A 21,221-nucleotide genomic window follows, 5' to 3' on the forward strand; every position below is an offset into this window, starting at 1 on the left:
TAAAGAGGGACTTGCCACGAGAGAGATTATCCTTCTCCTAGCAACATTGAGTGCACTGAGGAAACAACAAGTCTTGGGTTGCAGAACAGGCTCTCGTCTGGCTTTGCTGCTGAGACAGTGGGTGAATACGAGTTGCTTGGAGGGACCCTGGCCCCCAGGTCTCCAGCTGGTCTGAGCTCTGTGCAGAAGGAGCTTTCCAGCTCTCCACTGACCTTTGGAGCTGGAGCTCCAGTGGTGCTGATGCCTAAGGCAGGCTGATCCGTGCGGATGCAGCAGGGCCTGCCCAGCAGTGATCCTGGTTGAGGGACCCAGCTCGAGGAGGGGGTGTTTTTTGGGTGCTGCTGCAGCTGCCTCTCAGGTGGGAGAGTCAAGTCTCAAGTCTCAAGTTTCCTGTGCTCAGCACGAGGTGCTAATGGAAATGCAATGCACCTCTGTCCTAATTTGGTTGATTCCCTGCTACTGTCTGCACACTGGAAAAAATAGGAAGTGATAGATGTTAGGCGAGTAGCAACAGGTATTCGTGCTGAATTGGGCTTATTCATCTTCTGACAGAGTGAGATCGAATGAGGCATAAAGAGGGATTATGTATCTGAGATAGTGAACGTTTGCAGCCCCCATCCATCAGCACAGAACAGCAGGGTCCCTGGGGGGTGAGTGACAGCAGAGCGAAGCCCCGAGGTCCCCGCGCGCGGCCCAGGCCCGGGAAGGGGCCCGGTCGGCGCAGCCCTCGCTGGGGCAGGGGAAGAGCCAGGACAGGGAACGTGCAGCACCAGTGAACCCTGTGCTTTGCTCCGGGTGTATAGAATGGGGATGGGAAGAGATATCTCCTTGGCACAAGATTTATGTTCTTCTGTTTCCTCCTGAGTGATAGAGTGCCTCTGGTTAGGCTGTCGGAACCATCAGGGACTTGAGAAACAAAAATATCCATGTGTTTTTCCCTGTTGCTGTGTGTTCCTTCTGCAGCAAAATACTGCTGTGTAGCTGTAGAAGTGCAGCATGGGCTTTGCATGCGGAGAGCGAGGGAAGCAGAGCTCCAACATATCTTCCACAACCACTCCTTTAAAACCCTGTGTCTGCTCTTTTCTCCCCAGACCCCAGCCTCACGACGTGCGCAGACCCCGGCGTGCCCCTCTTTGGGATGCAGAACAACTCCCAGGGCTTCCAGGTGCGTGCCGGCTGCGCGCTCCGGGCAGCCCCAGCGAGCCCCTGCCTGCAGTAACGCGTCTCCCCGCGCGCGGGACATCGCGGCGTGCTCCAACAGACCTCACCATGCATTTGTACTGGATTAGCTGGCAATGCATTATTTATGATATTAATTACCATGCTAATTAATAGTTATTAGTGTAATTAGCATTCACATCGGAGGCCTAATTTTCATTCATTTTCAGACTAAATCCTGTAGGTGGTTTTACTAATCTCAGCTCCCATACAGCCAGGAGTCAATGAAATGGAGAGAAGAAAAGCAGAGCAATTCCCCAGCGCTTCCCGCCTGCGGGGCCCGCGGCCACAGAAGGGCCACGCGGCCGCGGTGCTTAATTCTGTGCAGCCGCTCCTGCCAGAACGGATCTGTTCAGTTTTGCTGCTAATTAGTTGTCTTAATCTTGGGTTTAGTGACTTAATTCTAGGTTTTAATGGGTGCTAAAACCTGGCTGCAGGGTCTGCGAGGACATGGCAGCGTTGTCACGGTACGGCCTTGCTAGGGAGGATGGGTAAGATGCTCCAAGCCCTACTTGGCGGTTTTATTTTCAGCATATTCTGGTTTTAAAGCATAAACCAGTTAAAATAACGTAGATCAAAGCCAGCCTCTGTCATTGTGCCAACCTGTTTGAAGCATAAAGCGAGCCTGACAAATCCACCTTTATTATCTTGAGGAAACAAAACGCAAAAAGTAGACAGCCTTCAGAAAGCAAACATACCTCAAAAACGTTGCAAAGGTGGTTGTCAGATTTTGTGATCCTTTTCACCATTCACGGTCCAAACTGGCATTTACAATACGGGTGAAGGGTGTTTGGTTTTACTAGTTATTCCGAATATCCCTTCTGACAAAAACTTCAGCTATTTCCAAATACCAAGTACCAGCTGTGCCTGTTGCCAGCGTGGGTGTATTTATGTGATGGAAAAACCTTGCCTGTCCTCGAGTCAAGCCATTCTCTGCACAGTTAGCAAAGGCAGCAGTTTCCCAAGGGCTCAGAAAGCTTTCTTGATCCTAGAACGGTGGCAGAGCACTAAGTGCAGGAAGAGGGTAGCTCACCAACTCGGAATACAGAAGAGGAAAAGCTCTATGTATTATTTTGTCATAAGCACGGGTGAATTACGATAACACTGAAAAGTTCGGGGGCTTGTCTGTTGTCGAAACAGGTGGGGAGCGTAATTCTTTTCAAGTGCCAGAAGGGATACCTGCTGCAGGGCTCGACCACCAGGACGTGCCTCCCCAACCTGACGTGGAGCGGCGTGCAGCCCGACTGCGTGCGTAAGTGCGGGGGGCAGCTCCGTGGGCACAGCTCGTGCCTCCGGCCGTGGTGGGGCTCTGTTTGCTCTGGCTGTTGGAGAGCCACCTCTTCGGGGCTCGAGGGCTCTCCAAGCCCCCATCCCTGAAGCAAAGGGGGATCCCACAATCAACCGACTTAGCTACGCCGATAGCTTTGGTCTCAGGTGGGTTTTTTTACTTGTCTCCTCCTTAGGCAATTTAAGGTGAGCCTTTTGTTTGTGTTTCTGAAACTGTATTTGATGGCAAAGATACGAGCTCGCACTCCAGGGACCGAGGTTAACATTTAGCCAGAAGGCCTCTCTAGCATTGGGGATGTTTCTCCTGGTCTTTAATAACTTGTTGCTCTTTCTTTCAAGCTGTCCATCATCCTTCCCTGCTCTAGCAAAAGGAATTTAATTTAATGTATTAAACTGTAATATCCATCGTGGTCTCTGTGTCATCTTATCATAAGTATTGAAGTGCTTCTCCCTCTCCCTTGTGAGATTGTTTATTGGTGAGATGTGTTTGGGTTAGCGAGCCCTGCCGGGCCAGCTGCTGTGAGCAGCCCAGTGCAGCCCCCTCGCTGCTGAACAGGAAGGTTGCAGGGATGAAGAAACAGCCTTGGGTTTAAGTGGGGCTTTGCTGCTGTTGCTAAGTGCATTGCAGGAGAAGCAGCTCTTGGCAGGGTTGTTGGCTGCAGGTTTTCCCTAGAGCCTCCTCCGCCTGCAGCGGGCCAGGGCAGAAAGGGAGGCAGGACTGTTGGCCTCTCCACCCTCCTGGCTTTTATATTTCATCCTTTGTAAAGTGAGGATGTAGATAATACGTCGTGAAGGCTGCTGAGGATTTGCTTTCATTCATGAGCAGTTGGAGAGCCACAGAAAGGGGAAATTTACAGTGTGGGTGAGAGCATGCTTCCTGCCTCCGTAATTTATTAGCTTGGTGCTTGTAACTTCTCGAGGAAAACGGTGGCACATTTACAGGGACCTGACAGCAGGCCGTGCACGTGCTCTCTGTGGTGGCAGGGAGCTGGACAAGCTCATCTTAGATTCCAGCGGGCCAAATCCCCAAAGCGAGTGAGCAATTGCAGGAATTTATGGCTGTTGCATCCTTCTGAGGAGTGACTTGGTGATCCTGTTGACAGGCAGGTGCAAATCCTTGGTGAGCTCCATGCTGTGCAGGAGCAGAGGAGGCAGCGGTATCCTCAGCCCTCGCTGCCTCCACCGGCCAGACCTGGACGTGCTCTGATGGGGCACGTGGTGGGGGCAAGGTCTCTTCCTCTTTTTCCCAAGGATGGTTTTAAAGAAAAGCATTAAAAACCTTTTCTTTCCCTGCTTGGAAGCAGCTGTAAGCATGGGACCACGGGGTATTCAGACTTGTGCTCAGCTTCAAGTGGGAGCCTGGAATTTTCTTCTCTTACATGTCAGACACAAAATCTTCAGCATTATTCAGTTATAAGGGTTTTTTTCCTTTGAAAGCAGGAGATAACAGAGCCCAATTTTCAGTTCATGGAAGCTGGAACTGAACGAGGGATCCCCTGAGAGCCTTAGGCAGAAAGAACAATCTAGCCAGCGAGGCGAGGGAAATGGTCTCATTAATTCATCCGGCTGGGAAAAATCCAGGCATGGCAGGGTCTCCCTCAACGATCAGAGAAAGCGTTTGCTGGAAGAGCTCTTCCAAGTGAATTGAGGCCCTGCTGGCATCATTGGTGTCGTCCTCGTGCCTTGCGGATCCTGTCCCTCATCTCCGTTTTTCCTGTTCTTCCAGCTCATCACTGCAAGCAGCCGGAGACGCCTTCCCACGCCAATGTGGGTGCCCTGGATCTGCCCTCCCTGGGCTACACCCTGATCTACTCCTGCCAGAGCGGCTTCTACCTCACGGGAGGCTCCGAGCACCGGACCTGCAAAGCGGATGGCAGCTGGACGGGGAAGCCGCCCATTTGCCTCGGTAAAAGCTCCGGGCACCACAGCCCAGTTTGGTCAGCTCGTGTCGCCGGTGTTCCCTGTATTGCCCGGCCTGTCTGGGCTTTCCTGTGGTGGCACTGCCCCCAGGGCAGTGTTGGGTGCTGCAGTGTTAACCAGCCGTGGGTTTGTGCTCCTCTTGCAGCGGATATCCGGCCTAGCGGGAGGCCCATCGGCACCGCGCGGGAGCCGCCGCTTGCCAAGGTGTCAGGTACTGTCACGGGGCCCTGCTGGGAGGGGACCGGAGGGTGACATCTCACACGTGCCCCATGGCCAATGACCGCGGCCATCTCGTGTGCCCGGCCCCGTCACTCGTGCTGCAGCAGAGAATGGGCAGGGGCCTCCCCACGGCACCCCTGAAACTCCAGCCCTCTGCGGCGCTTCAGTCAGAGCCATTCTGAAATGTTTTTTTTAAAAAAAAACTTGTTCTAAGAACCTATTCTTGCTTTTTGTTTGTTTTTAAAACTTTCAAGGCTTTTTCTTGTCAAAACAACAAAATGAATGTCATCAGCTTGTTTATTCTCTTTGCCTTCCCTTTTGTACTCACTGATGAAAAAGCAGAGAGTGGGTGGGATCTGAGATATTTAAATAGGTATTTGTGGATTGAGGAAGAAACAGATTTGTTCTGCTTTGATTCTGAAAAATGAAAAATAAGTGGCAATGCTCTTTCCTTCTTTCTATGCCCCCTTGCCATGGTTTCTAGTGCCTGCAGATGTGTTTGCAAGGAATTCCCTGTGGAAGGGCTCCTATGAGTACATGGGGAAGAAGCAGCCTGCAATGCTCTCTGTCACTAGTTTCGACCCTGCCACCGGTAAAGTCAATGCCACGTTGATAGACCACAGCGGCGTGGAGCTCCTGCTGTCTGGTAAGGACCCGACACCGGCTGTTCCGGGGGAATTACGCTCACGGTGTTGTCATGTTGTTCGTCTTTGATAAGCAGCAGCGTCGCAAAGCAAAGGACGCTGTACTCTGTTATCTGAAATACGTTGATTGCTTGACAGTGCGTGACAGAATCACCCAGTTTTGAAGTCTCTGATCTTTGACTGGACCAAAATGAACAGAGTTGTGTACCTGGGTTTGCTTTGGCTCCACCTGAAAGCAGCTCCAGGCAGGCTGTAGTCCATTCCCTTTATGCCAGAGCGTTTGTAGTTTAATACAAACAAGAGTGAATGGCACAAGTACTCATGTCCGTGTCCTCTGTGGAGCACCATGCTGTTACCAGTCCAGTAACGTTTGCAAAACATCAACAGTTGAGTCTCTTTCCATGCACAAAAGAGCTTTAATAGACAGTGTTTTGGGGGGAACTGCACACAGGGCTGTGGTTTTGTGGTCCATTTCCTGGTATTTCTCAGCAGTAGGTTTACAGGAGATGTTGCCCACTCTGAGAAGATGAGCTGGTGTCTTTGTTCTCTGAGGAAGAAAGTTAACTGCATTGAACCTAGATGTTCTCTTTTTTGGTGATCTCATGATTAAGCATCACATATTTTCCAGGCATTTACAAGAAGGAAGATGTGCACCTGCTTCTCCAAGTTTATCAGATAACGGGGCCGGTAGAGATCTTTGTCAACAAGTTCAGAAATGATAAATGGGCTCTTGATGGACATGTAAGTGCATGGAGACGTCATACACAAAGTAGCTGGTAGCAATATTGGGCTGTTACCATCCAGGGACCTGCTGGCCTGCAGGGTACGTGGGGCAGTCAGCTCTTCCCCGCTCCCTTCCAGCCCTGTGTTTTCTGATTGCCCTGTGTTTTTAAATCTGTAAGTCTTCCAGTTAGCACTAAAGGACAAACCAACATGACTAATTCCATTTTAGCATTTTATGTCTGTTAAACATCAAGCTAGAAGAGCTAATCTTCCCTCACGGAGTGAACTTTTCACCCCAATTTCTGTGTCTGGTAACTTGTTGTGCCCTTAAGAGACCCACTGGAGCTTAGAAGAAGTGTGCATCTCATTGACCCATGGCCACTTGTAGCCCAGAGCTATTGCTATCCCTTTTGAATAGCAATATGGTCTGTAGCTTATTGCAAACAAGACTTTTCCCCTTGAGAACTGAGTCTTAGCAAGTTGTTGGGCAGTTGGACTTGAGAAATGCCACAGTTTTCTGTGCAATTGAATTAAATTAGCGCTGTGCATAAAATTGAAAGAGACTACCAAAATAGAGCAACAACTGCTCATAAACAGTTGGTTAGAGTAAGGTCTCAAGCAAAGCCCAGCTGCTGTATTGCTGGAGCTCTTACGGGGAGCTAACGGCTAAAGTTCATGTGCTGTGGCAAACAGCACTTAGAAGAGCATAGAGTAGTTTGTTTGCTCTGTTTTATGCACTGGATTTTCTTGGGGCGGAGGGTCAGATTTAACTATGAGCCGCTTAGTTCCAGTCTGCATTTTCATGTGTGCTAGGGATCTCCTAGCACACATCTCCCAGGGCTCCAGATTCCCTTTGCCTAGTGTGTCCCCAGGCACTGGAGACATAACTGCCGAGCAAGTTGTAGCTTCAATGCACTTTGTAATTATTGTAAAAGGTTTTTTATGTGGACACTTACGTCTGTAGCTGCAAGCAGAGACAGGACCCAGGGACAGAATGGGTGTTAACAAGCTGTGAAAACATTGAAAAATCCATTAATCTCTGGCCGCTGTCCTTACAGGTCTCATCAGAATCGTCAAGTGGCACGTTTGTGTACCAGGGCTTTGTGCGTGGCAAAGGCTTCGGGCAGTTTGGCCTTCAGAGACTTGGTAAACTTCCTCTGATTACTCTTCTTTTGCCTTCATCAGCTGAAAGCTGAATCCTAGTGGTAGTGGAATTTTTTGAGCTTGAAGCTCTTTTGCTGCTCCTGGCTTTAATTCTCGGTCCCCCGCTGCTGCTGAGGCTGCAGCAGGGGTGCAGGAGGAGAGGTGCCATCGCCAGCACCTCGTTTCACACTGTGCTGTCACCCTGCACAGGAGGAGGGGACTCCCAATCACCGGGGCTTCCTCATGGAGGTTGCACCTTTCTGACCTCCAATTCCAGGGGTTGCACAGTGGTTGCAGCAGCTCTGCCCTGGCTTGTGTTCAAGCACTAAATACTGGATATTCTGGCAGGAAAGACTAAACCCTTCCTTGACTTGGATATAGCACAAGATCCCGGGGAAAACAAACCATACAACTAAACAAAACAGTTTTAACTTGGGAGCTTGGAGGGGAATTTAAATAAATGGGTTTCTATCTGAAAACAATAAGAGCTTTGGAGACACAAACTGCATCTGTGATTTCATGTTACTAGATAGCTCACCTGAGCTCCCCAAGACCCATTACTATGACAGAAAGCATCTCCATTTTACCTTAAGAAATCTGAGGCATGTGAAAGCTTAAACCAGCTAAGGTCTGAGCTCCTAAATCTCTCTTAAAATGTGACTTGATCTCTGAGATCTGTTAGGAGTTTTGGAGTCTGACCCCTGAGCCCTGTCACCTTTATAGAGGATTAGCTGCACTTTATTCCAGCCTTTGGAAGTCTTTCTTAAAGCCTAACTTAAAGCTTCCAAGTAGCCACATTTTTGCAAAATAGCCTGTTTACATCTCTCTAATTCTACTTGTAAATAAATGATGATGCCCAAAGTAAGTAGGCTAGATCTGCAAACTATTCTGCATGTGACTTGAAGCTTTAATACCTTTTACAGCAACACTTGCAGCTACGTTGTTCTCTTATTGCAAATGTAACCTGCACCTCAAGCAAACCCCATCTCCTGCAGCTTAGGTGTGCAGTGTGTTTGTGTTGTGTTTCAGACATCAGCATGATGGAAAATGACCCGGAATCAATAGGACACCATTTTGCATCAAACAGCAGTTCTGTGGCAGCTGCCATTCTTGTGCCTTTCATCGCCCTGATTATTGCAGGGTTTGTGCTTTATCTCTACAAACACAGGTAGGTGTCAGGAATGACACCAGCAAGGAAAATAAGTTAAGGGGGGCAGCAGAAATAGTTGTGTTTCTGGTTTGCAAGTTGTCTTTTAATTCAGGAGGTGAAAAAATAATGGAGCAAGTATCTGTGAATGATGGGGAGTGTTAGGATAATTTTGTCATCTTTATGACCACTAATAGAATTTGTGGTGACATCAAGTAAGATAAGGCAAAGTAAATTCCACACTTCAGCATTCACAGTGGCTTGGCGTGTGTTGTGAATTAGTTGCATCTCATGATGGATGTGTTGCTGGGCCATGCTGCAAAGGACCGTGTAGGTTGGCAGCTCTGCTTGGTCCATACCAAGGCCTAGAGAGCTACCTGGGCTGCAGTTCTCTAGTAAGATTTGCTGTATATCCTTCTGCCTCACCCCAGCTGTCCTGCCTCCTTCAAAAGCAGCTTTTTCCTTAAGTCTCCCTGGGTTTTGCTGCTGATTGTGGCCATGACCTCTCTGGATTTTCCCTTACCCTCTAGGAGAAGACCAAAAGTCCCGTTCAACGGCTACGCAGGCCATGAAAACACCAACGTCCGAGCAACGTTTGAAAACCCCATGTATGACCGAAACCTGCAGCCCACGGACATCATGGCCAACGAGACGGAGTTCACAGTGAGCACTGTGTGCACGGCTGTATAGCGCCCGGCCCCGCGCGCGGTGAGTGGCCCTGCGGCGCGGCCGTGTCCTGGCCCGGGATCGGAGTCCCGCATCGGTCTGGGGCCCTGACGAAGCCGTTGTCGGCTTTGCCAGCGTTACGTGCAGTAACAAACTGCTTCTCTCTCCCCCTCCTTCCCCTGCCCAGGCCCCTGCGGGTGGTACCTCGTCGCCCATCGTGTTTCACCTCACCAGTCCCCACCCGGCCCTCCCTTTTCCCCCTCCCGACCTTGCTGAGGCTGCAGGGAAGCGGCTGCTCCGTGTTGGACCTGGCGTCAGCTCCGAGCGACGGCGATGGGCAGCGTCTCGGCCCGGACCCGCCGCAGGGGCTGCTGCAGCCCCGCTCCTCCTCCCGGCCCCCTGCGAGACCCTCCACCGGCACCTCGGGTGATGGGAAGTCTTTTTGGAGCTGGATTTGGGGCATTTTCAGGAGGGAATGGCAGGGTCCCGGGCTCCTCGCTCCTGGGCACAGCGCGCGCCACAGAGGCAAATGCAGGTTTTGCTGCAGGAGGTGCCGCTGGGGTCAGTTGGAGCTGTGGGACGTGGTGAGTCACTGCTCGGCGGTGGTTGGTTCTGTGGTGCCTCATGGGTTTCTGTAATGCCGGGTCTTTTGCAGAGGAAGAGTTTCCCCATGGGATCTTGTGTGCAAGAGAAGCAAACATTCTCGAGTTTTTCTCCTCTTACCCAGATTTAACTTTCCTCTGTAGATTTTAGTTTGATTTCTTCTGCCTTGTGTTCATTTTAAAGTCATTTCTTTGGAAACTGAGGCCACTTTCTGGGCTGATGGGGAGACGTCTCCCCATCCCTGTCCTTCTTGTGCTGCTGTCAGATGTAACTGCCCCCAAACACCCCACCAAGGAAGCTGCTGGTGGACAGGAAGGTGCAGAAACCTCTTCAAAAATAGCGAATACTGATTCCCCCTCAGTAGCATTCAAAAGCCTTTGCCCTTTCCGCACTGATCCTCCAAATGGCAATGCAATAAGAGTTTTAATTTCTATCCAGAGCTGTTGGCTTTTATTTCCCTGGGGCAGGAAGGTTGGCTTGGCTTTCCTGAGCGCAGATAAGGCAGCTTGACATTTCTGCTCCCTCAGAAAAGGCCGCTGCTTCGGTGACAAGGCCGCCCTGCTCTAATAAAGCGGAGAGCTGCTCTTGTTGGCCCAGGGCTTTGGCACATTTGGTTGGGGTGGCTCTGCCCACGCCAGGCTGGCACCAGCCACAGGAATGCGGTGCCCGGCAGCGCCCGAGGCAGCCTGGGAGCTCTGTCCTGTAGAGGACTTGGAGGGGACACAGAACTCAAAGGCACAAGGCGGTGGTTCCGTCCATGCTTGCTTTTAAACACTGGCTTCCCCCCCCCATCTAGTGTCAGCTGAGGTTTTGCCTAACGAAACCACAAGGAGATAATTTTTCCAGTTTGGTTTTCCCTCTTGCTTGTGAGCGTGTGTGCCTATATATATATATGAATATATATATATATATTTACCTCTGCCTCTCATTCGGAGCCCTTAGCCCGAGCAGTGCTGCACAGCCCCTGTGCCGAAGAGCCGGCCCAAAGTGTGCGGAGGCATCGGGGCCGCCGCTCCCGGGATGCTGCCGCGTGTCCCGGAGCCCGGTACCCGCCCGGCTCCTGCCGTGTGGGCACAGGCAGCTTTGCAGGAGGAGGTAGATGCCCTGGGAGAGCCGGGATGGGATGGGGTCCCCGGGGGTCCCTCGTGCCCCGCTGCCGGGCGCCGCAGCCGCCTGGGATTCACTGGGACAAAGTGACAGCCGGAGCCTTCCCGCTGCAGCAGCGGAGTCTTTGCAGGCTCCTGCCACCGAACTAAGGAGAACTCTCCCTGTGTGCACATGTCCATGCAGCAGCACACACACAACCACGTCCACAGTAACGGACCCCACGTTTGCTTTTCAGTCCTCTGAATCCCACTGCCCCAACGCAGTAGCCAGGAGCCCCGTGGGCAAAGGGCACCCAAGGTGTTTTAAGAGCAAGGTAGGGAGAGCTCCACTCACACAGGACTTGCTGCTTTCGGTCTGTTCTAGCCCGTTTCCCCCTGCTGCCCTGACAGCGAAGGCAGCGGAGGACAAGGCAGGGAGGTTGTTCCATTTTTTGCAATCTGGGACCCTGTATGTGACATTCTCCATTTTTGTGTCCAGCAGATTTGCATTATATTTAAAAAGAAAAAAAAAGGCAAAACAAAAAGAAAAAAAAAAAAGAAAAAAAATCCCTTTTGTACAGAGATATATTTTTATGAAGCAAAAGTTTGTACAGTTAAAAGACACAATGTAAATTTTTTTTCATTATTGTAGTAAACAGTAGTAGAAGATCAGCTTTTTTTTTGTAAATGTAATAAAATGTATAAATATCGTTTACATAAAAGTGTAAATATGTAATCTATACATACACTTGGCTTGTCTGCAATATATACAGTTTAATTTATCTGTCTCTGTATATGAGGCTTTTCATTGTGTCCAGGCATACTTTCCTGAATTTGAAAGCTATTTTAAATTTTTGAATTAAAATAAAATATAAATTTTTGCATTGCTTTTCTTACATTTTCCTGGTGCCTTTTTCCTGAGCTGTCACGGATCTCTTGCAGGCTCCTGCAGATGCTGCTGGACCCTGGGCCGTGGCGGAAGAGCCGCGGAGGCAGCGGGACGCCCGGGCGGGTGACGGGGCTCGCGGGGCCCGGGGTGTTTGTGGGAGGCCACATGGGGTGCGTGCGCGTTGGCTTCACCTTTGCTTCCAGCCAGGGCTCCGAGCAGCTCCCAACGGAGCGGATATCCCGACCTTCTGGCTCGCTGCAGTCCCAGGAGAGCGTCGAGGACTCAGGCAAGTCCCCATCATCCCAGCTCTGCTCCACTCCCCACCAGCCTCAAGACATGACCTTAAACAAGGTCCTTCCCAAAGAATCAAAATCCTTGAGATTGTGATGCATTTCTCAACACGACAGTACTGAACCCGTAGGGAGGGCAGCTGCTGCTCTTGGTGCAGGTATGGGGCTGGATTTGCGCTGCTGGAAGTTGGGGATGGAAATGGAGCATTTGCTGGCTGGCAAGGGCAGCAGCCCTTGTTGCCTTGTCCACTTGGTGCTTTCAGAGAGTTCCAGAAGCAGCTGCATTTTCAATGATATATGGGAAGGTTTTCATTTCTAGTTTCCCCTCTGGAGACAGGTGTTTTTGGTCTGTTTTAAGTGTTGGCTTGGGCATTGCCCTCACAGCATTTTTCCAGCCACCTCTTCCAAAATGGGCTGAAGCGGAACCTGTTCTTCTCCCGAGCAGGGTAGGAGTTGCTGTGTTGCAGTCCAGGTAGGGAGGATCCATCTTCACCAGTGCCGCAGACGAGTTGCTGATGCCTGTGACTGTCCCTGAGCGTGGGACCTCGGCAGCCTGGGCTCCCTCCATCCCAAATCAGCGCTCCTGGAAGAAATGAGAGTGAACGAATGCCTGAGGAAAACTAAGGACAGGAGAGGCCTTTGTGCTCTCCCATCTGATGGGGCTTCCAGAAGTTGCACAAACAGATAGAGTCACATTGGAGCGCACTGGTGCAGCAGGGTGTTGTTTAGCCAACACAGCCAGCGTTTGCAGAGCTAACAGCAGCTTCTTGAGGCACTGCAGAAATGAGTGATTCATCTCCGGGGTGTCCTGTCTGCCCCCGGTGGCTGCAGGTCCTCAGCCTTGAGCAGGACTCAGTCTCTGCGTTTGCTGCACGCAAGGAGGCTCAGACCCCACTAATGCACCTTACTGCGTTAGTATTATTAGTATTGTATCACTGCTTGTATCGTGGCAGCTGCCTCTGGGAGCCCACGGGTCCTTGAGGCCAGGACCGTGCCCAGTGCATCAGCCCAGGGCTGCTCAGCAGGATGCGCTGGGCACCCAGCGCCCGCCAGGATTAAGGCAGTGATGCCCAAGGTCCTGAGCAGCGAGCTGAACATTCCCAGCGAATCCCTAAGGAAAGGGCTGCAGAGCCCGCTGCTCAGGGTTGCAGCAGGACACCTCGTGCCGCTGGGCTCAGAGCAGCCTCTCCCGGCCGGGCTCCGTCGCAGACGGGCGGGAGGTGACGCGAGGACAAGGGTGGCCGGAGCGGCCGCGGTGGCCCGGTGAATCCCAGCCCTGCACTGCTCCCCCCGCCAGCACCCGGCACAGCACCCGGAGCGCGCGGGCCCACAGGGAGAACACGGGAGAGCAAGGTGAGCAAGGAAAAGCGGGAATGAGGGAGCGCAGAGGGGAGCCAGCCGGGCACCGCGGCGCTGGGCCTGGCGGGGACCCAGCAGCACCGGCACTGCTGCAGGGTCTGAGGTCAAGGAAAAGCTTTCAATTGATTTTAATGGGATTTCAAGTGGACTTTGTTGCTGGAGATGATCCGTGTACGGAGCCCGGGGGCTCCATCCACCCCAGCGGGCAGGGAGGTTGGCGGATGGGAGCTGTTGGAGGAGCGCTCGTACACAAGACAAACTGCAGCCCCACTGCTGCCTAATTGCTTGGGTAACGCCAGTTTATTCTGTTCCAATTTCCTCATCCATTTTTAAATTTCATTACAGGGATCCCGCTTCGCGCAGGGCTCTTTGCGGTCTCACTCGCGCTCTTTGTTTTATTGCCTGCAAATGAAAAGTTTAAGCCTATTCCTAAAGAAATAAAAACAACAGAGATCCTTGCATAGAGCTCAGGGCTGGCTCGACTGTTCCTCCCTGGAATTAGCAGGGAAGCTGGATAAGGGAGCGTTAGAAACGTGCTGCTCCGTGAGGATCACGTCTCGCGGTCTGTTTGCGCCGGGAAGCAGAGGTGATGTCCTGGTATCCCAGCTCCACACGGGAGCAGCGAGTGCCAGCAGTGGTAGCGGTGCTGGAGTGATTTGGGAGCTGGGAAGCGCGAGGACCGGGAGGGATGTGCGGGGTTCGGGCAGCAGAGCCGTGCGTGGTGCTGTGCAGGGGGTTATCTCTGCAGAAGATGCTGAGTTGCCCAAACTCCCCACGTCCTCCCCTGAGCAGATGAGATACAAAATCCATCGCACGGGGCTGCTGCATGACAGGCAGCCGCAGTAAATCTGCACCTAAATGAAAAACCCAAGTAGGACTTATTTCCATACTATTTAGCTGAGATTTGGCATCTTGGAGGGAGGGAGGAGAATAGGAGCCGGGGTGGCTTTTTCTCTTCAGAAACATTCGCAGCACTAAAAGTAGAATTTATAGTTCAGCGCTAGGGGGGAAAATGCATAATTCATTTTTGAGACTTGAGACGACAGAAGGAAGGTGCCATTTCATTCGGGCTTGTGCTGGGAGCTGCAGACGAGGCCTTCCTTGTTCACCTGCCGTGCAGAGTCCAGCAGAGTGGGGAGGAAACCTGGTTTATCCACGAAGGGGAGCGATGCTGGGGTCTTCCGCGTGCAAAAATCCCACGGAGGGGTGGAAAATAGGTAAATAGGTGCTTCCAGCCCGAGCAGGTGCTGTGGCTCTCTGTGCCAGCCTAGGGTCCTTGGCAGCGCTCAGCCCCTGGAGCAACTGCATTTCCATGGAGAGCCGAGCGATCCCGGGGGAATCCACTCCTGGCCAATTAGCCAAACGGGTGGGAAGTTGTGGGATTTAGGCTGCTCTATGACAGCAAAGCTGTTAGTGTGCAAGGGAAGCGGTTTTAGTTATTCCGGGAAGGAGGACGTTATTCCCCTTGCGGACAGGTGAGATGATTAATCATCATCATTGTGCTGTTAGGTTTAATATTCCTGCACTGCTTTTATTTTTTTCCTGTAGTCTTTTACTTGCCTCTTCCTTGGTGTGAGGCGCCTGTTCCCAACGTCCGTTCGGCGCCAGCAGGGAGCAGCATCTCCTGCAGCTGCCGTCTCTCTTGGCCCTTGGGGCAAATGCCCTGGGCTGAACTGGCCAGGGATATTTTTCTTCTCTGTTTTTGAGCCTGGGTTAGAGAACTGAGCCTCTTTGGCCCTAGGGCCTCAATTCTGCTCTCAGAATTCAGCAGGGATAGCAGGAGTCTGCAGAGCTTTGCGTGGCCAGCGGCCCTTCCTGCTCAGGATGCTCAGGGCAGCTTGCAAGGACCCTTCCTCCTTCCCCATGGCCCTAAACCTCTCCCCAGGGTGGTTTTTCCCTGCGAATTTGTGCAAGTCACTGGAGCCACTTTGGCTTCCGAGATTGTAGCCAAAGACACACTTCTACCTCTTATTGAGCTACTTTATATGCTTATTACTCTATTTACACATCCTTCCCACACACACTCCAATCCAGCCTTAATTTTCAACTGTTAATCAGGCAGAGCACTGTGGCACGCTGCTCTTTAATTAAAGAATTAAAGCCATACCTGAAGAATGCAGATGTGATGGCAAAATTAAATTATTTAAATAAAGCCAGGCCATTAATTATGCATGTCCTTCAATCTTTCATCTCTTGATAAGCTCCAACAGCTTTTGGAAGGGGAAAAAAAAGAAGTTGAGAAGTCTGTATGAATTAATGAAGCACACGAAGCCCGTTCTGGGGTGCAGGAAGGCACAGCTGTTTAAATGCAATTTGCAGAGGGGTTAGGTTTCTTTATACTCTGATCCAAATTAAGACGCCAGATGGTTTGGATCGCGAGGATGCGGGCCATCGCCGTGGACCGCGTCACGGTTTTTCGGGAGGCCCAACCTGCCCGCATCCCTCCCGGCTCCGGAGCTGCTGGGACTCGTCCCCGAGCGAGGCCAGGGACACGATGAGCGGTGACGAACGGGCTGCAGGGCCGGAGGAAGCCGGAGCCCCAGCCCCGGCACTGAAGGTCATTACCCACGGTCACCAGCGAGACGGAGCAGCAGGGAAGGTGCTGGAATGCTTTGCCTATTGCCTTTGGTATTAATTAGTGCCAATTATGCTCTGCTATTAAGAATGAAGAATGTGGCAAGGGAAAAATATGACAGCTGAGATTTGAGGTATCAATATAGGAAGCTTCAGCTCTTGAGAGTTAAAATTAGGCAGTAGGGAAAAGAGATGACAACCCTCAGAGTCACATCCTCAATCGACTCAATCTCTCCTCAAGACCCAGTTAGTGTCTCAAGCTAATCCTAGGACACTGCCGATGGGGACGGGAAGGGGAGGGAGGGGATGCTATTCCTTAGGACAGGCAGTTTTTTCATATTCATGCCATTAGCTCTACCAGCAGAGGAATATATCACTGCATTACAAGTGCTTGACCAACAGAGCATGATACCCTTTTCCTCTGGGCTGTTGTGCTTGGCTTCCCTCCCTTCGCTTCCCAGCTCCATCCTTATTCATGCGCTGGCTGGGCTCTGCCAACACAGTGGCCTCCAATAAATATGTCAATAACAATTTGAAATCATCAGGTCGTGATGCCCTTGGCCTGGCTTTATTGAGTGAAATGATCTGAAATATTTATATGCGATGGCTGTGGTAGAAAAAGAGTAATAGAATAGGAGGACGCTATTAATGTTTGACAAACAGATTTACTTGGATGTAATCAAATTGCAGCATATGCTTGGGGGGACAAAAATCAACAACGTTAACGAATTGCAGTACAGACGTGGTTTGCTGTAGCTATCCCATAACTGTATTCTGTAGCAGTTCCCACTGAACGAAACATTTATAGCTATCACATTACTGCTCGCAAAATTAAGTGATGCTTTTTTTTATAATAGGCACAATCATTCTGCCTGCCTTGGTCGCAAGCAGGGTGTTTTTCTGTGGGTTAGAGCACAGGGCTGGACTTTGGGGCATCCGAACAAGCACGTCCGTGGTCACCCAAGGGCTTCCTGGAGGTTGTCCCCATTGCCAGGACAGCTCTGCAGGGGCCACGACCATCCTCCTGCTCCGAGCTCCATGTGCTGTCACTTACCAGGGACCGGGATGCGCAGCTGGTTATTCTGCTCTCATCAGGGAGGAAGGAGCAGCTGAACTTAGTAAAACCCCTCGTACTAAGGTATAAAGAGAAATCCTGGGTAAATGGCTGTTCTCAGGGAGGAGAGTGACTGTCTAGCACTTGGCTTTGGGGAATTACCTTCTGGTGAGGAGGTTACTTCCCCAGCTCCAGACATGCAGGGATTTTGGAGGGAGCGGATAAACCTGCCGGAGAGGTACCAAAGTTTGACCTTTCGTTTTCCATTGGCACCAAAAAGCAGCCCAGCTGCCTCCAGGAGGAGATGGCTGTACTGACGGCTTCAACCCAAATGCTAATTAAAATGAGCCAGAGATAATTGCCAGAGATCCCAGGTGGATTTGCAGCAGCAATTCACTAACATGGAATAAATCATCCTTGAGCCCTGCGCCCATCTCTGCCTTGGCCTCCTTGCCCTTCTCAGTAATTTATGGCAGGTGGCAATACAGTGGAATTATTTAAACGGTGACTTTCTCTCTTTCCTTCTACCTTGTATTATCTATCTTTATTTTCTGTTTCCATGTGTTATTCATAAAGCTTTTCATGTCAGCTTGTTTGCCAGCGAGCTGAGGGGGAAGCCTGTGGAGGCAGGCAGGTTTGTTCTGCATAAAAGGCCATAAATAATCTGCAAAGTGCCAAGCAGTAGCACATTTCAGGGACTGGCGCTTAATACTGGGAGGCTTCCTGCAGCATCATCTTGTGTTTGCAGCCACTGGCAGGTAACTTTGGGGTCCTTTCCACTGCACCAGCTGATTTTCCCCTCTGTTGGTTCTCCTTGCAAATTAGAGGACAGGGAAGGTGATGCACTAATAGCTTCTTAGTGTCTTCAATGGCCCTCCTGGGTGAAGTTCATTTCTGATCGGAGACATCAGCATAAAACCCCCTTGGAGCGGGTGAACAGGCGCTGTGCAGGGAGCAGTGACTTCCTTCTGCTGTCAGCCAGCTGTACAGAGCACTTCAAAATGGGGAAGAATACGAGCCCTTTGATCTAGTGGTGAAAGTCCTGCAATTTAGCTCTTGACAAGAAAATTTGGTTTGTATTTAGCAGCAGAAAGCAGAAAAGCAGCAGCCAGGGCTTTGCTGGCAGCAGTGCCCTGGTGCTGGGCTGTGCTGGGGCTCCCGGAGGATAGAGAGGAGGATAAATAACCCCCGGATCCTCCTCGGCATCCCCTGCCCCGCTGTGCAGCGGCTGCCCCGTAGCCCTGCGTTCCCTCCAGCCCTTGTCTGGGCACCCACGTTGCTCCCAGACGTGGCCCCCGGCTCCTCTGGGCTGCGGGAGAGGATTCCTGCTCCGGCGCCACCAGGAACTCATGTTCCCAGGCCAAATCTGACCCTTGGTGCCTTGACCTAGGCCCGAGTTCTGCTTCTGGAAGGAGCAATTCAGCCAGCTATGGAATGGGAAAGAGTTTCTGCCAGAATTCCCTGTTTGTTGAAATCCGCTAACCTGGATCGCGTATATGAGCAAGATGGAAATTCATGATTGCCTGGGATCAAAAATACCTTTAGGTTTCTTTTCAATCAAATAGCTGCTCTAAGGAGGACTTCATAGAGGTTTCATTAGGTGGCGAGCAGATTTTGCTTTCTCCAGCCTGTATCTGATGGGGCATTTCTAACGAGTCGGAGATGGCACCGTGCTACAAGCAGGGCTTGCTGCTAAATCCCTTATTCTCTTTCTTCCCTTCTTCCTTTCGGCAAAAACAGACAGAACTTCATTTTCTGGCAATTACCCTGAGCTGAGAGCAATAAATAACTTCAGAAGCAATGCTGAGAAGGTGAAATGGAGGAATAACAAAACCACACATATGCTAGCTCCTAAAAGCTTGCAAGAAAAGCAAGAGGGGAAGCTTGACATGCCAAATAACCACAATTGCTAGCAGATTTATGTATTGCACCGTGATATACAGGGGATCTGAAGCTGGGGTAGGGCATAACATAATAAATCAGGCAAAAACAGCAGTCCATGTACTCCCTGCTTCCTCGTAGCAGACTGCTGTAGGGTTTTCTTTGAAAGAATAACAGAGGAACTGAGAAATTGGTGCATTCATTTTCAGTGTAAAGATAAAGAAACAGGTGTGTTAATGAGCAAAACGGAATAAGGGAATGCGTGTTATTTGCAAGAAGCTTCTATCTCTATTTGGGTATTTTAATGAGATTTTTTACCCTTGACTTCATCCAAATTGGGTGAGAATCACCACTGTGTAAGTGATCACAGTTTAAATGTGCAGAATTAGGTTATACACCTGCATGTTTTAGGCCAAACGTGCCAGGGGGTCACAGCCGCTGCCCGCGGCTCCTCCTTTCCCAGCCTTGGCTCCTCCGAGGCCGGAGGCTCCGGCGGGAAGGGGCGCCCGGGCCGCGCTGCTGGCGATGGCTGGTTGCCCGATTGGCACCAAGGCATTTGGGATGGCCTTAGCCTGTCCCTTGTGCAGAAGTGTCATCGGGACAACTGCTTTCTGCTTTTATCTCTGCCCAGGGATTGGGTAATTGCTGCGGTTCCTCATCAGGAATAGTCTCGGTGATGACTTCGGTTCCAAGCGAGGAAAAGCTGCTGGGTTAGGAGATGGGCCCTGCAAGCAGGGAAAAGAGGAGCCCAGGACCCCAGTGGGCACAGAAATGAAATGGCAAAATGAACCCAGGCTTCGTATGCTGAGAGCTGATCACTCAAACTCATCCTCTTATCTCTGGCTCTTATGTGTGTGCGCGCGTCCATACGTGCTTCCGAAGGAAGAATAATTATGGCGCGGATAAAGCTTTCATTATTTTTAATAGCATCAGGTCCACCCGTTGAGTTATTACAGTAATAAAAACTAATTAGATCCCTGGTGATATGTTCCCCCTGTGCACTTCACTGGCCTATCTTATCGATTGTTATTATAAAAACACATAACTGTATGTCAGACCATTGGTAATAATGGCTGAGCCTTTTCAACAGGCATAAAAAACAACGCGGATATTTCACACAAATACCTGTTTGCTCCTATTTAAGGATTCGGCAGGATGAGCACCGCTCCTCGCTGCAGCGCAGCGCGGGCTCTCGCGCAGCGGCCGGCGGCTCCCGGGGATCCCGCCGCGTTCTTGGCCGTGTTTGTTCATCCCTGCACGACGGCAGGAGACACCGACCCCGGGGCAGGAGCTGCTGTCCCCCCATCCCAGCCTGGCTCCCCTGCGAGACTCTTTGTCACCTCTGTGTGACAAGCGCGGGTGAGGAGCAGGGCCGGCCGCTCCGTCGCTGCAGGGGGTTGTCCGAGCTCCCCGGCGGATGCCTGCAAGTCCCTGATGTGTTTGCATCAATATTTAATGTGCACAAGCACGTGGAGCAGGAGGAAGCAGCGCACGCTGCTCGTGCAAGGGGCAGTGCAGGCGGCTGCGCCCGGAGCCGCGCTGAGATGTGGTGGGAATTGCTGTTCCAGCCCTGGCACCGCGGCCCGGCCCATCCGAGGAGGCCCTTGGGGATCGCTCCCTGTGTCTGCATCCCGGGAAGGCGGCCGGGAAGCTCCCCCAGCAGCTGTTGGACAGGCGGGGAGGCAGAGGGCACAGCCTTGCCTGGCTAATTGGCCCTGCTCGGAGTCCAGGCGCCACAGCCCTCCGCAGCTTTGCTTTTTAATGAGCGATTTTCATACATTAGCACTTCATTAAGTCTGAGACCAAATAGTTTTTAGGCCAGTTTAAAATGTGCCTTCCTTGACTCGCACCCGACTTCTGGAGGTAGGAGCTCTTCCCAGCGGGTGCAGCCTGTTCCGGGTGCCCACGGTGCCTCCCATCCTGCAAGGACCCGGCCTCGCCACAAGCCTCTGTCAGCGCTGAGAATTTGTGAGATTCCTGATCTTGCGGCTTTATTCAAGTTTTGTATTTAAAAATACAGCCATAAAAGATCTAGTTCTCCAGGAAACAGCCGTCCGCTGCTGTCTGAGCCAGGGTGAGCAATCCAAGCTGCGGCAAAAACAAGCCCCAGAATCTCCCTGCAGAACAACCGTGCGTAAAGCAAAGTGCACGGAGCAGAGCGAGGGCTGGGACAGCGCCTGCTCCCGCCCGTGGTTTGCTATTACTTGTTTTATAAATTAAATGTAAGTATGCATTGGCCCTTCAGCATCTAGATGGAGAGATGGGGTGGGCACGGGCAGGGGCGCGCTCCAGCCAAGCATTCCTCGCAGGAAATACCGCTCCATTTGCCCTTTTAAACAGTCATTTCAGCTTATTACGGCACATAGCGCTGGGGCTTCTTAGAAATCCTTCACCTAGACAGCAATCCTCAGCCCTTCTCTGCTATTCAAAGATGTCCGCGCACATCAGCAGCGTTAATAAATTTAGCCTCAGAAATTGCAGGGGCGGTTGGTGCTTTTCGGAGGGGGAATAAGCAGAGG

The 21,221-nt window shown here is 51.3% G+C and overlaps 1 protein-coding gene across 1 annotated transcript in view; it reads left to right on the plus strand.

Annotated features, from left to right (window-relative positions):
• CSMD2 (CUB and Sushi multiple domains 2) overlaps positions 1-9,001 on the plus strand; it is a 240,890-nt gene extending 231,889 nt beyond the window's left edge. Inside the window, 9 exon segments of the mRNA XM_088531067.1 lie at positions 1,092-1,165; positions 2,359-2,470; positions 4,232-4,411; positions 4,571-4,636; positions 5,129-5,290; positions 5,917-6,029; positions 7,070-7,157; positions 8,184-8,322; positions 8,832-9,001. Of these exon segments, the coding sequence (XP_088387193.1) occupies positions 1,092-1,165; positions 2,359-2,470; positions 4,232-4,411; positions 4,571-4,636; positions 5,129-5,290; positions 5,917-6,029; positions 7,070-7,157; positions 8,184-8,322; positions 8,832-8,991 (1,094 nt within the window). The 3' untranslated portion in view covers positions 8,992-9,001.
• Positions 9,002-21,221: the final 12,220 nt, after the last annotated feature.

This window comes from Tinamus guttatus, unplaced genomic scaffold (genome assembly GCF_059628265.1).
Source record: "Tinamus guttatus ecotype Peru unplaced genomic scaffold, ASM5962826v1 Tinamus_guttatus_pri_ptg000397l, whole genome shotgun sequence".
NCBI lineage: Eukaryota > Metazoa > Chordata > Aves > Tinamiformes > Tinamidae > Tinamus > Tinamus guttatus.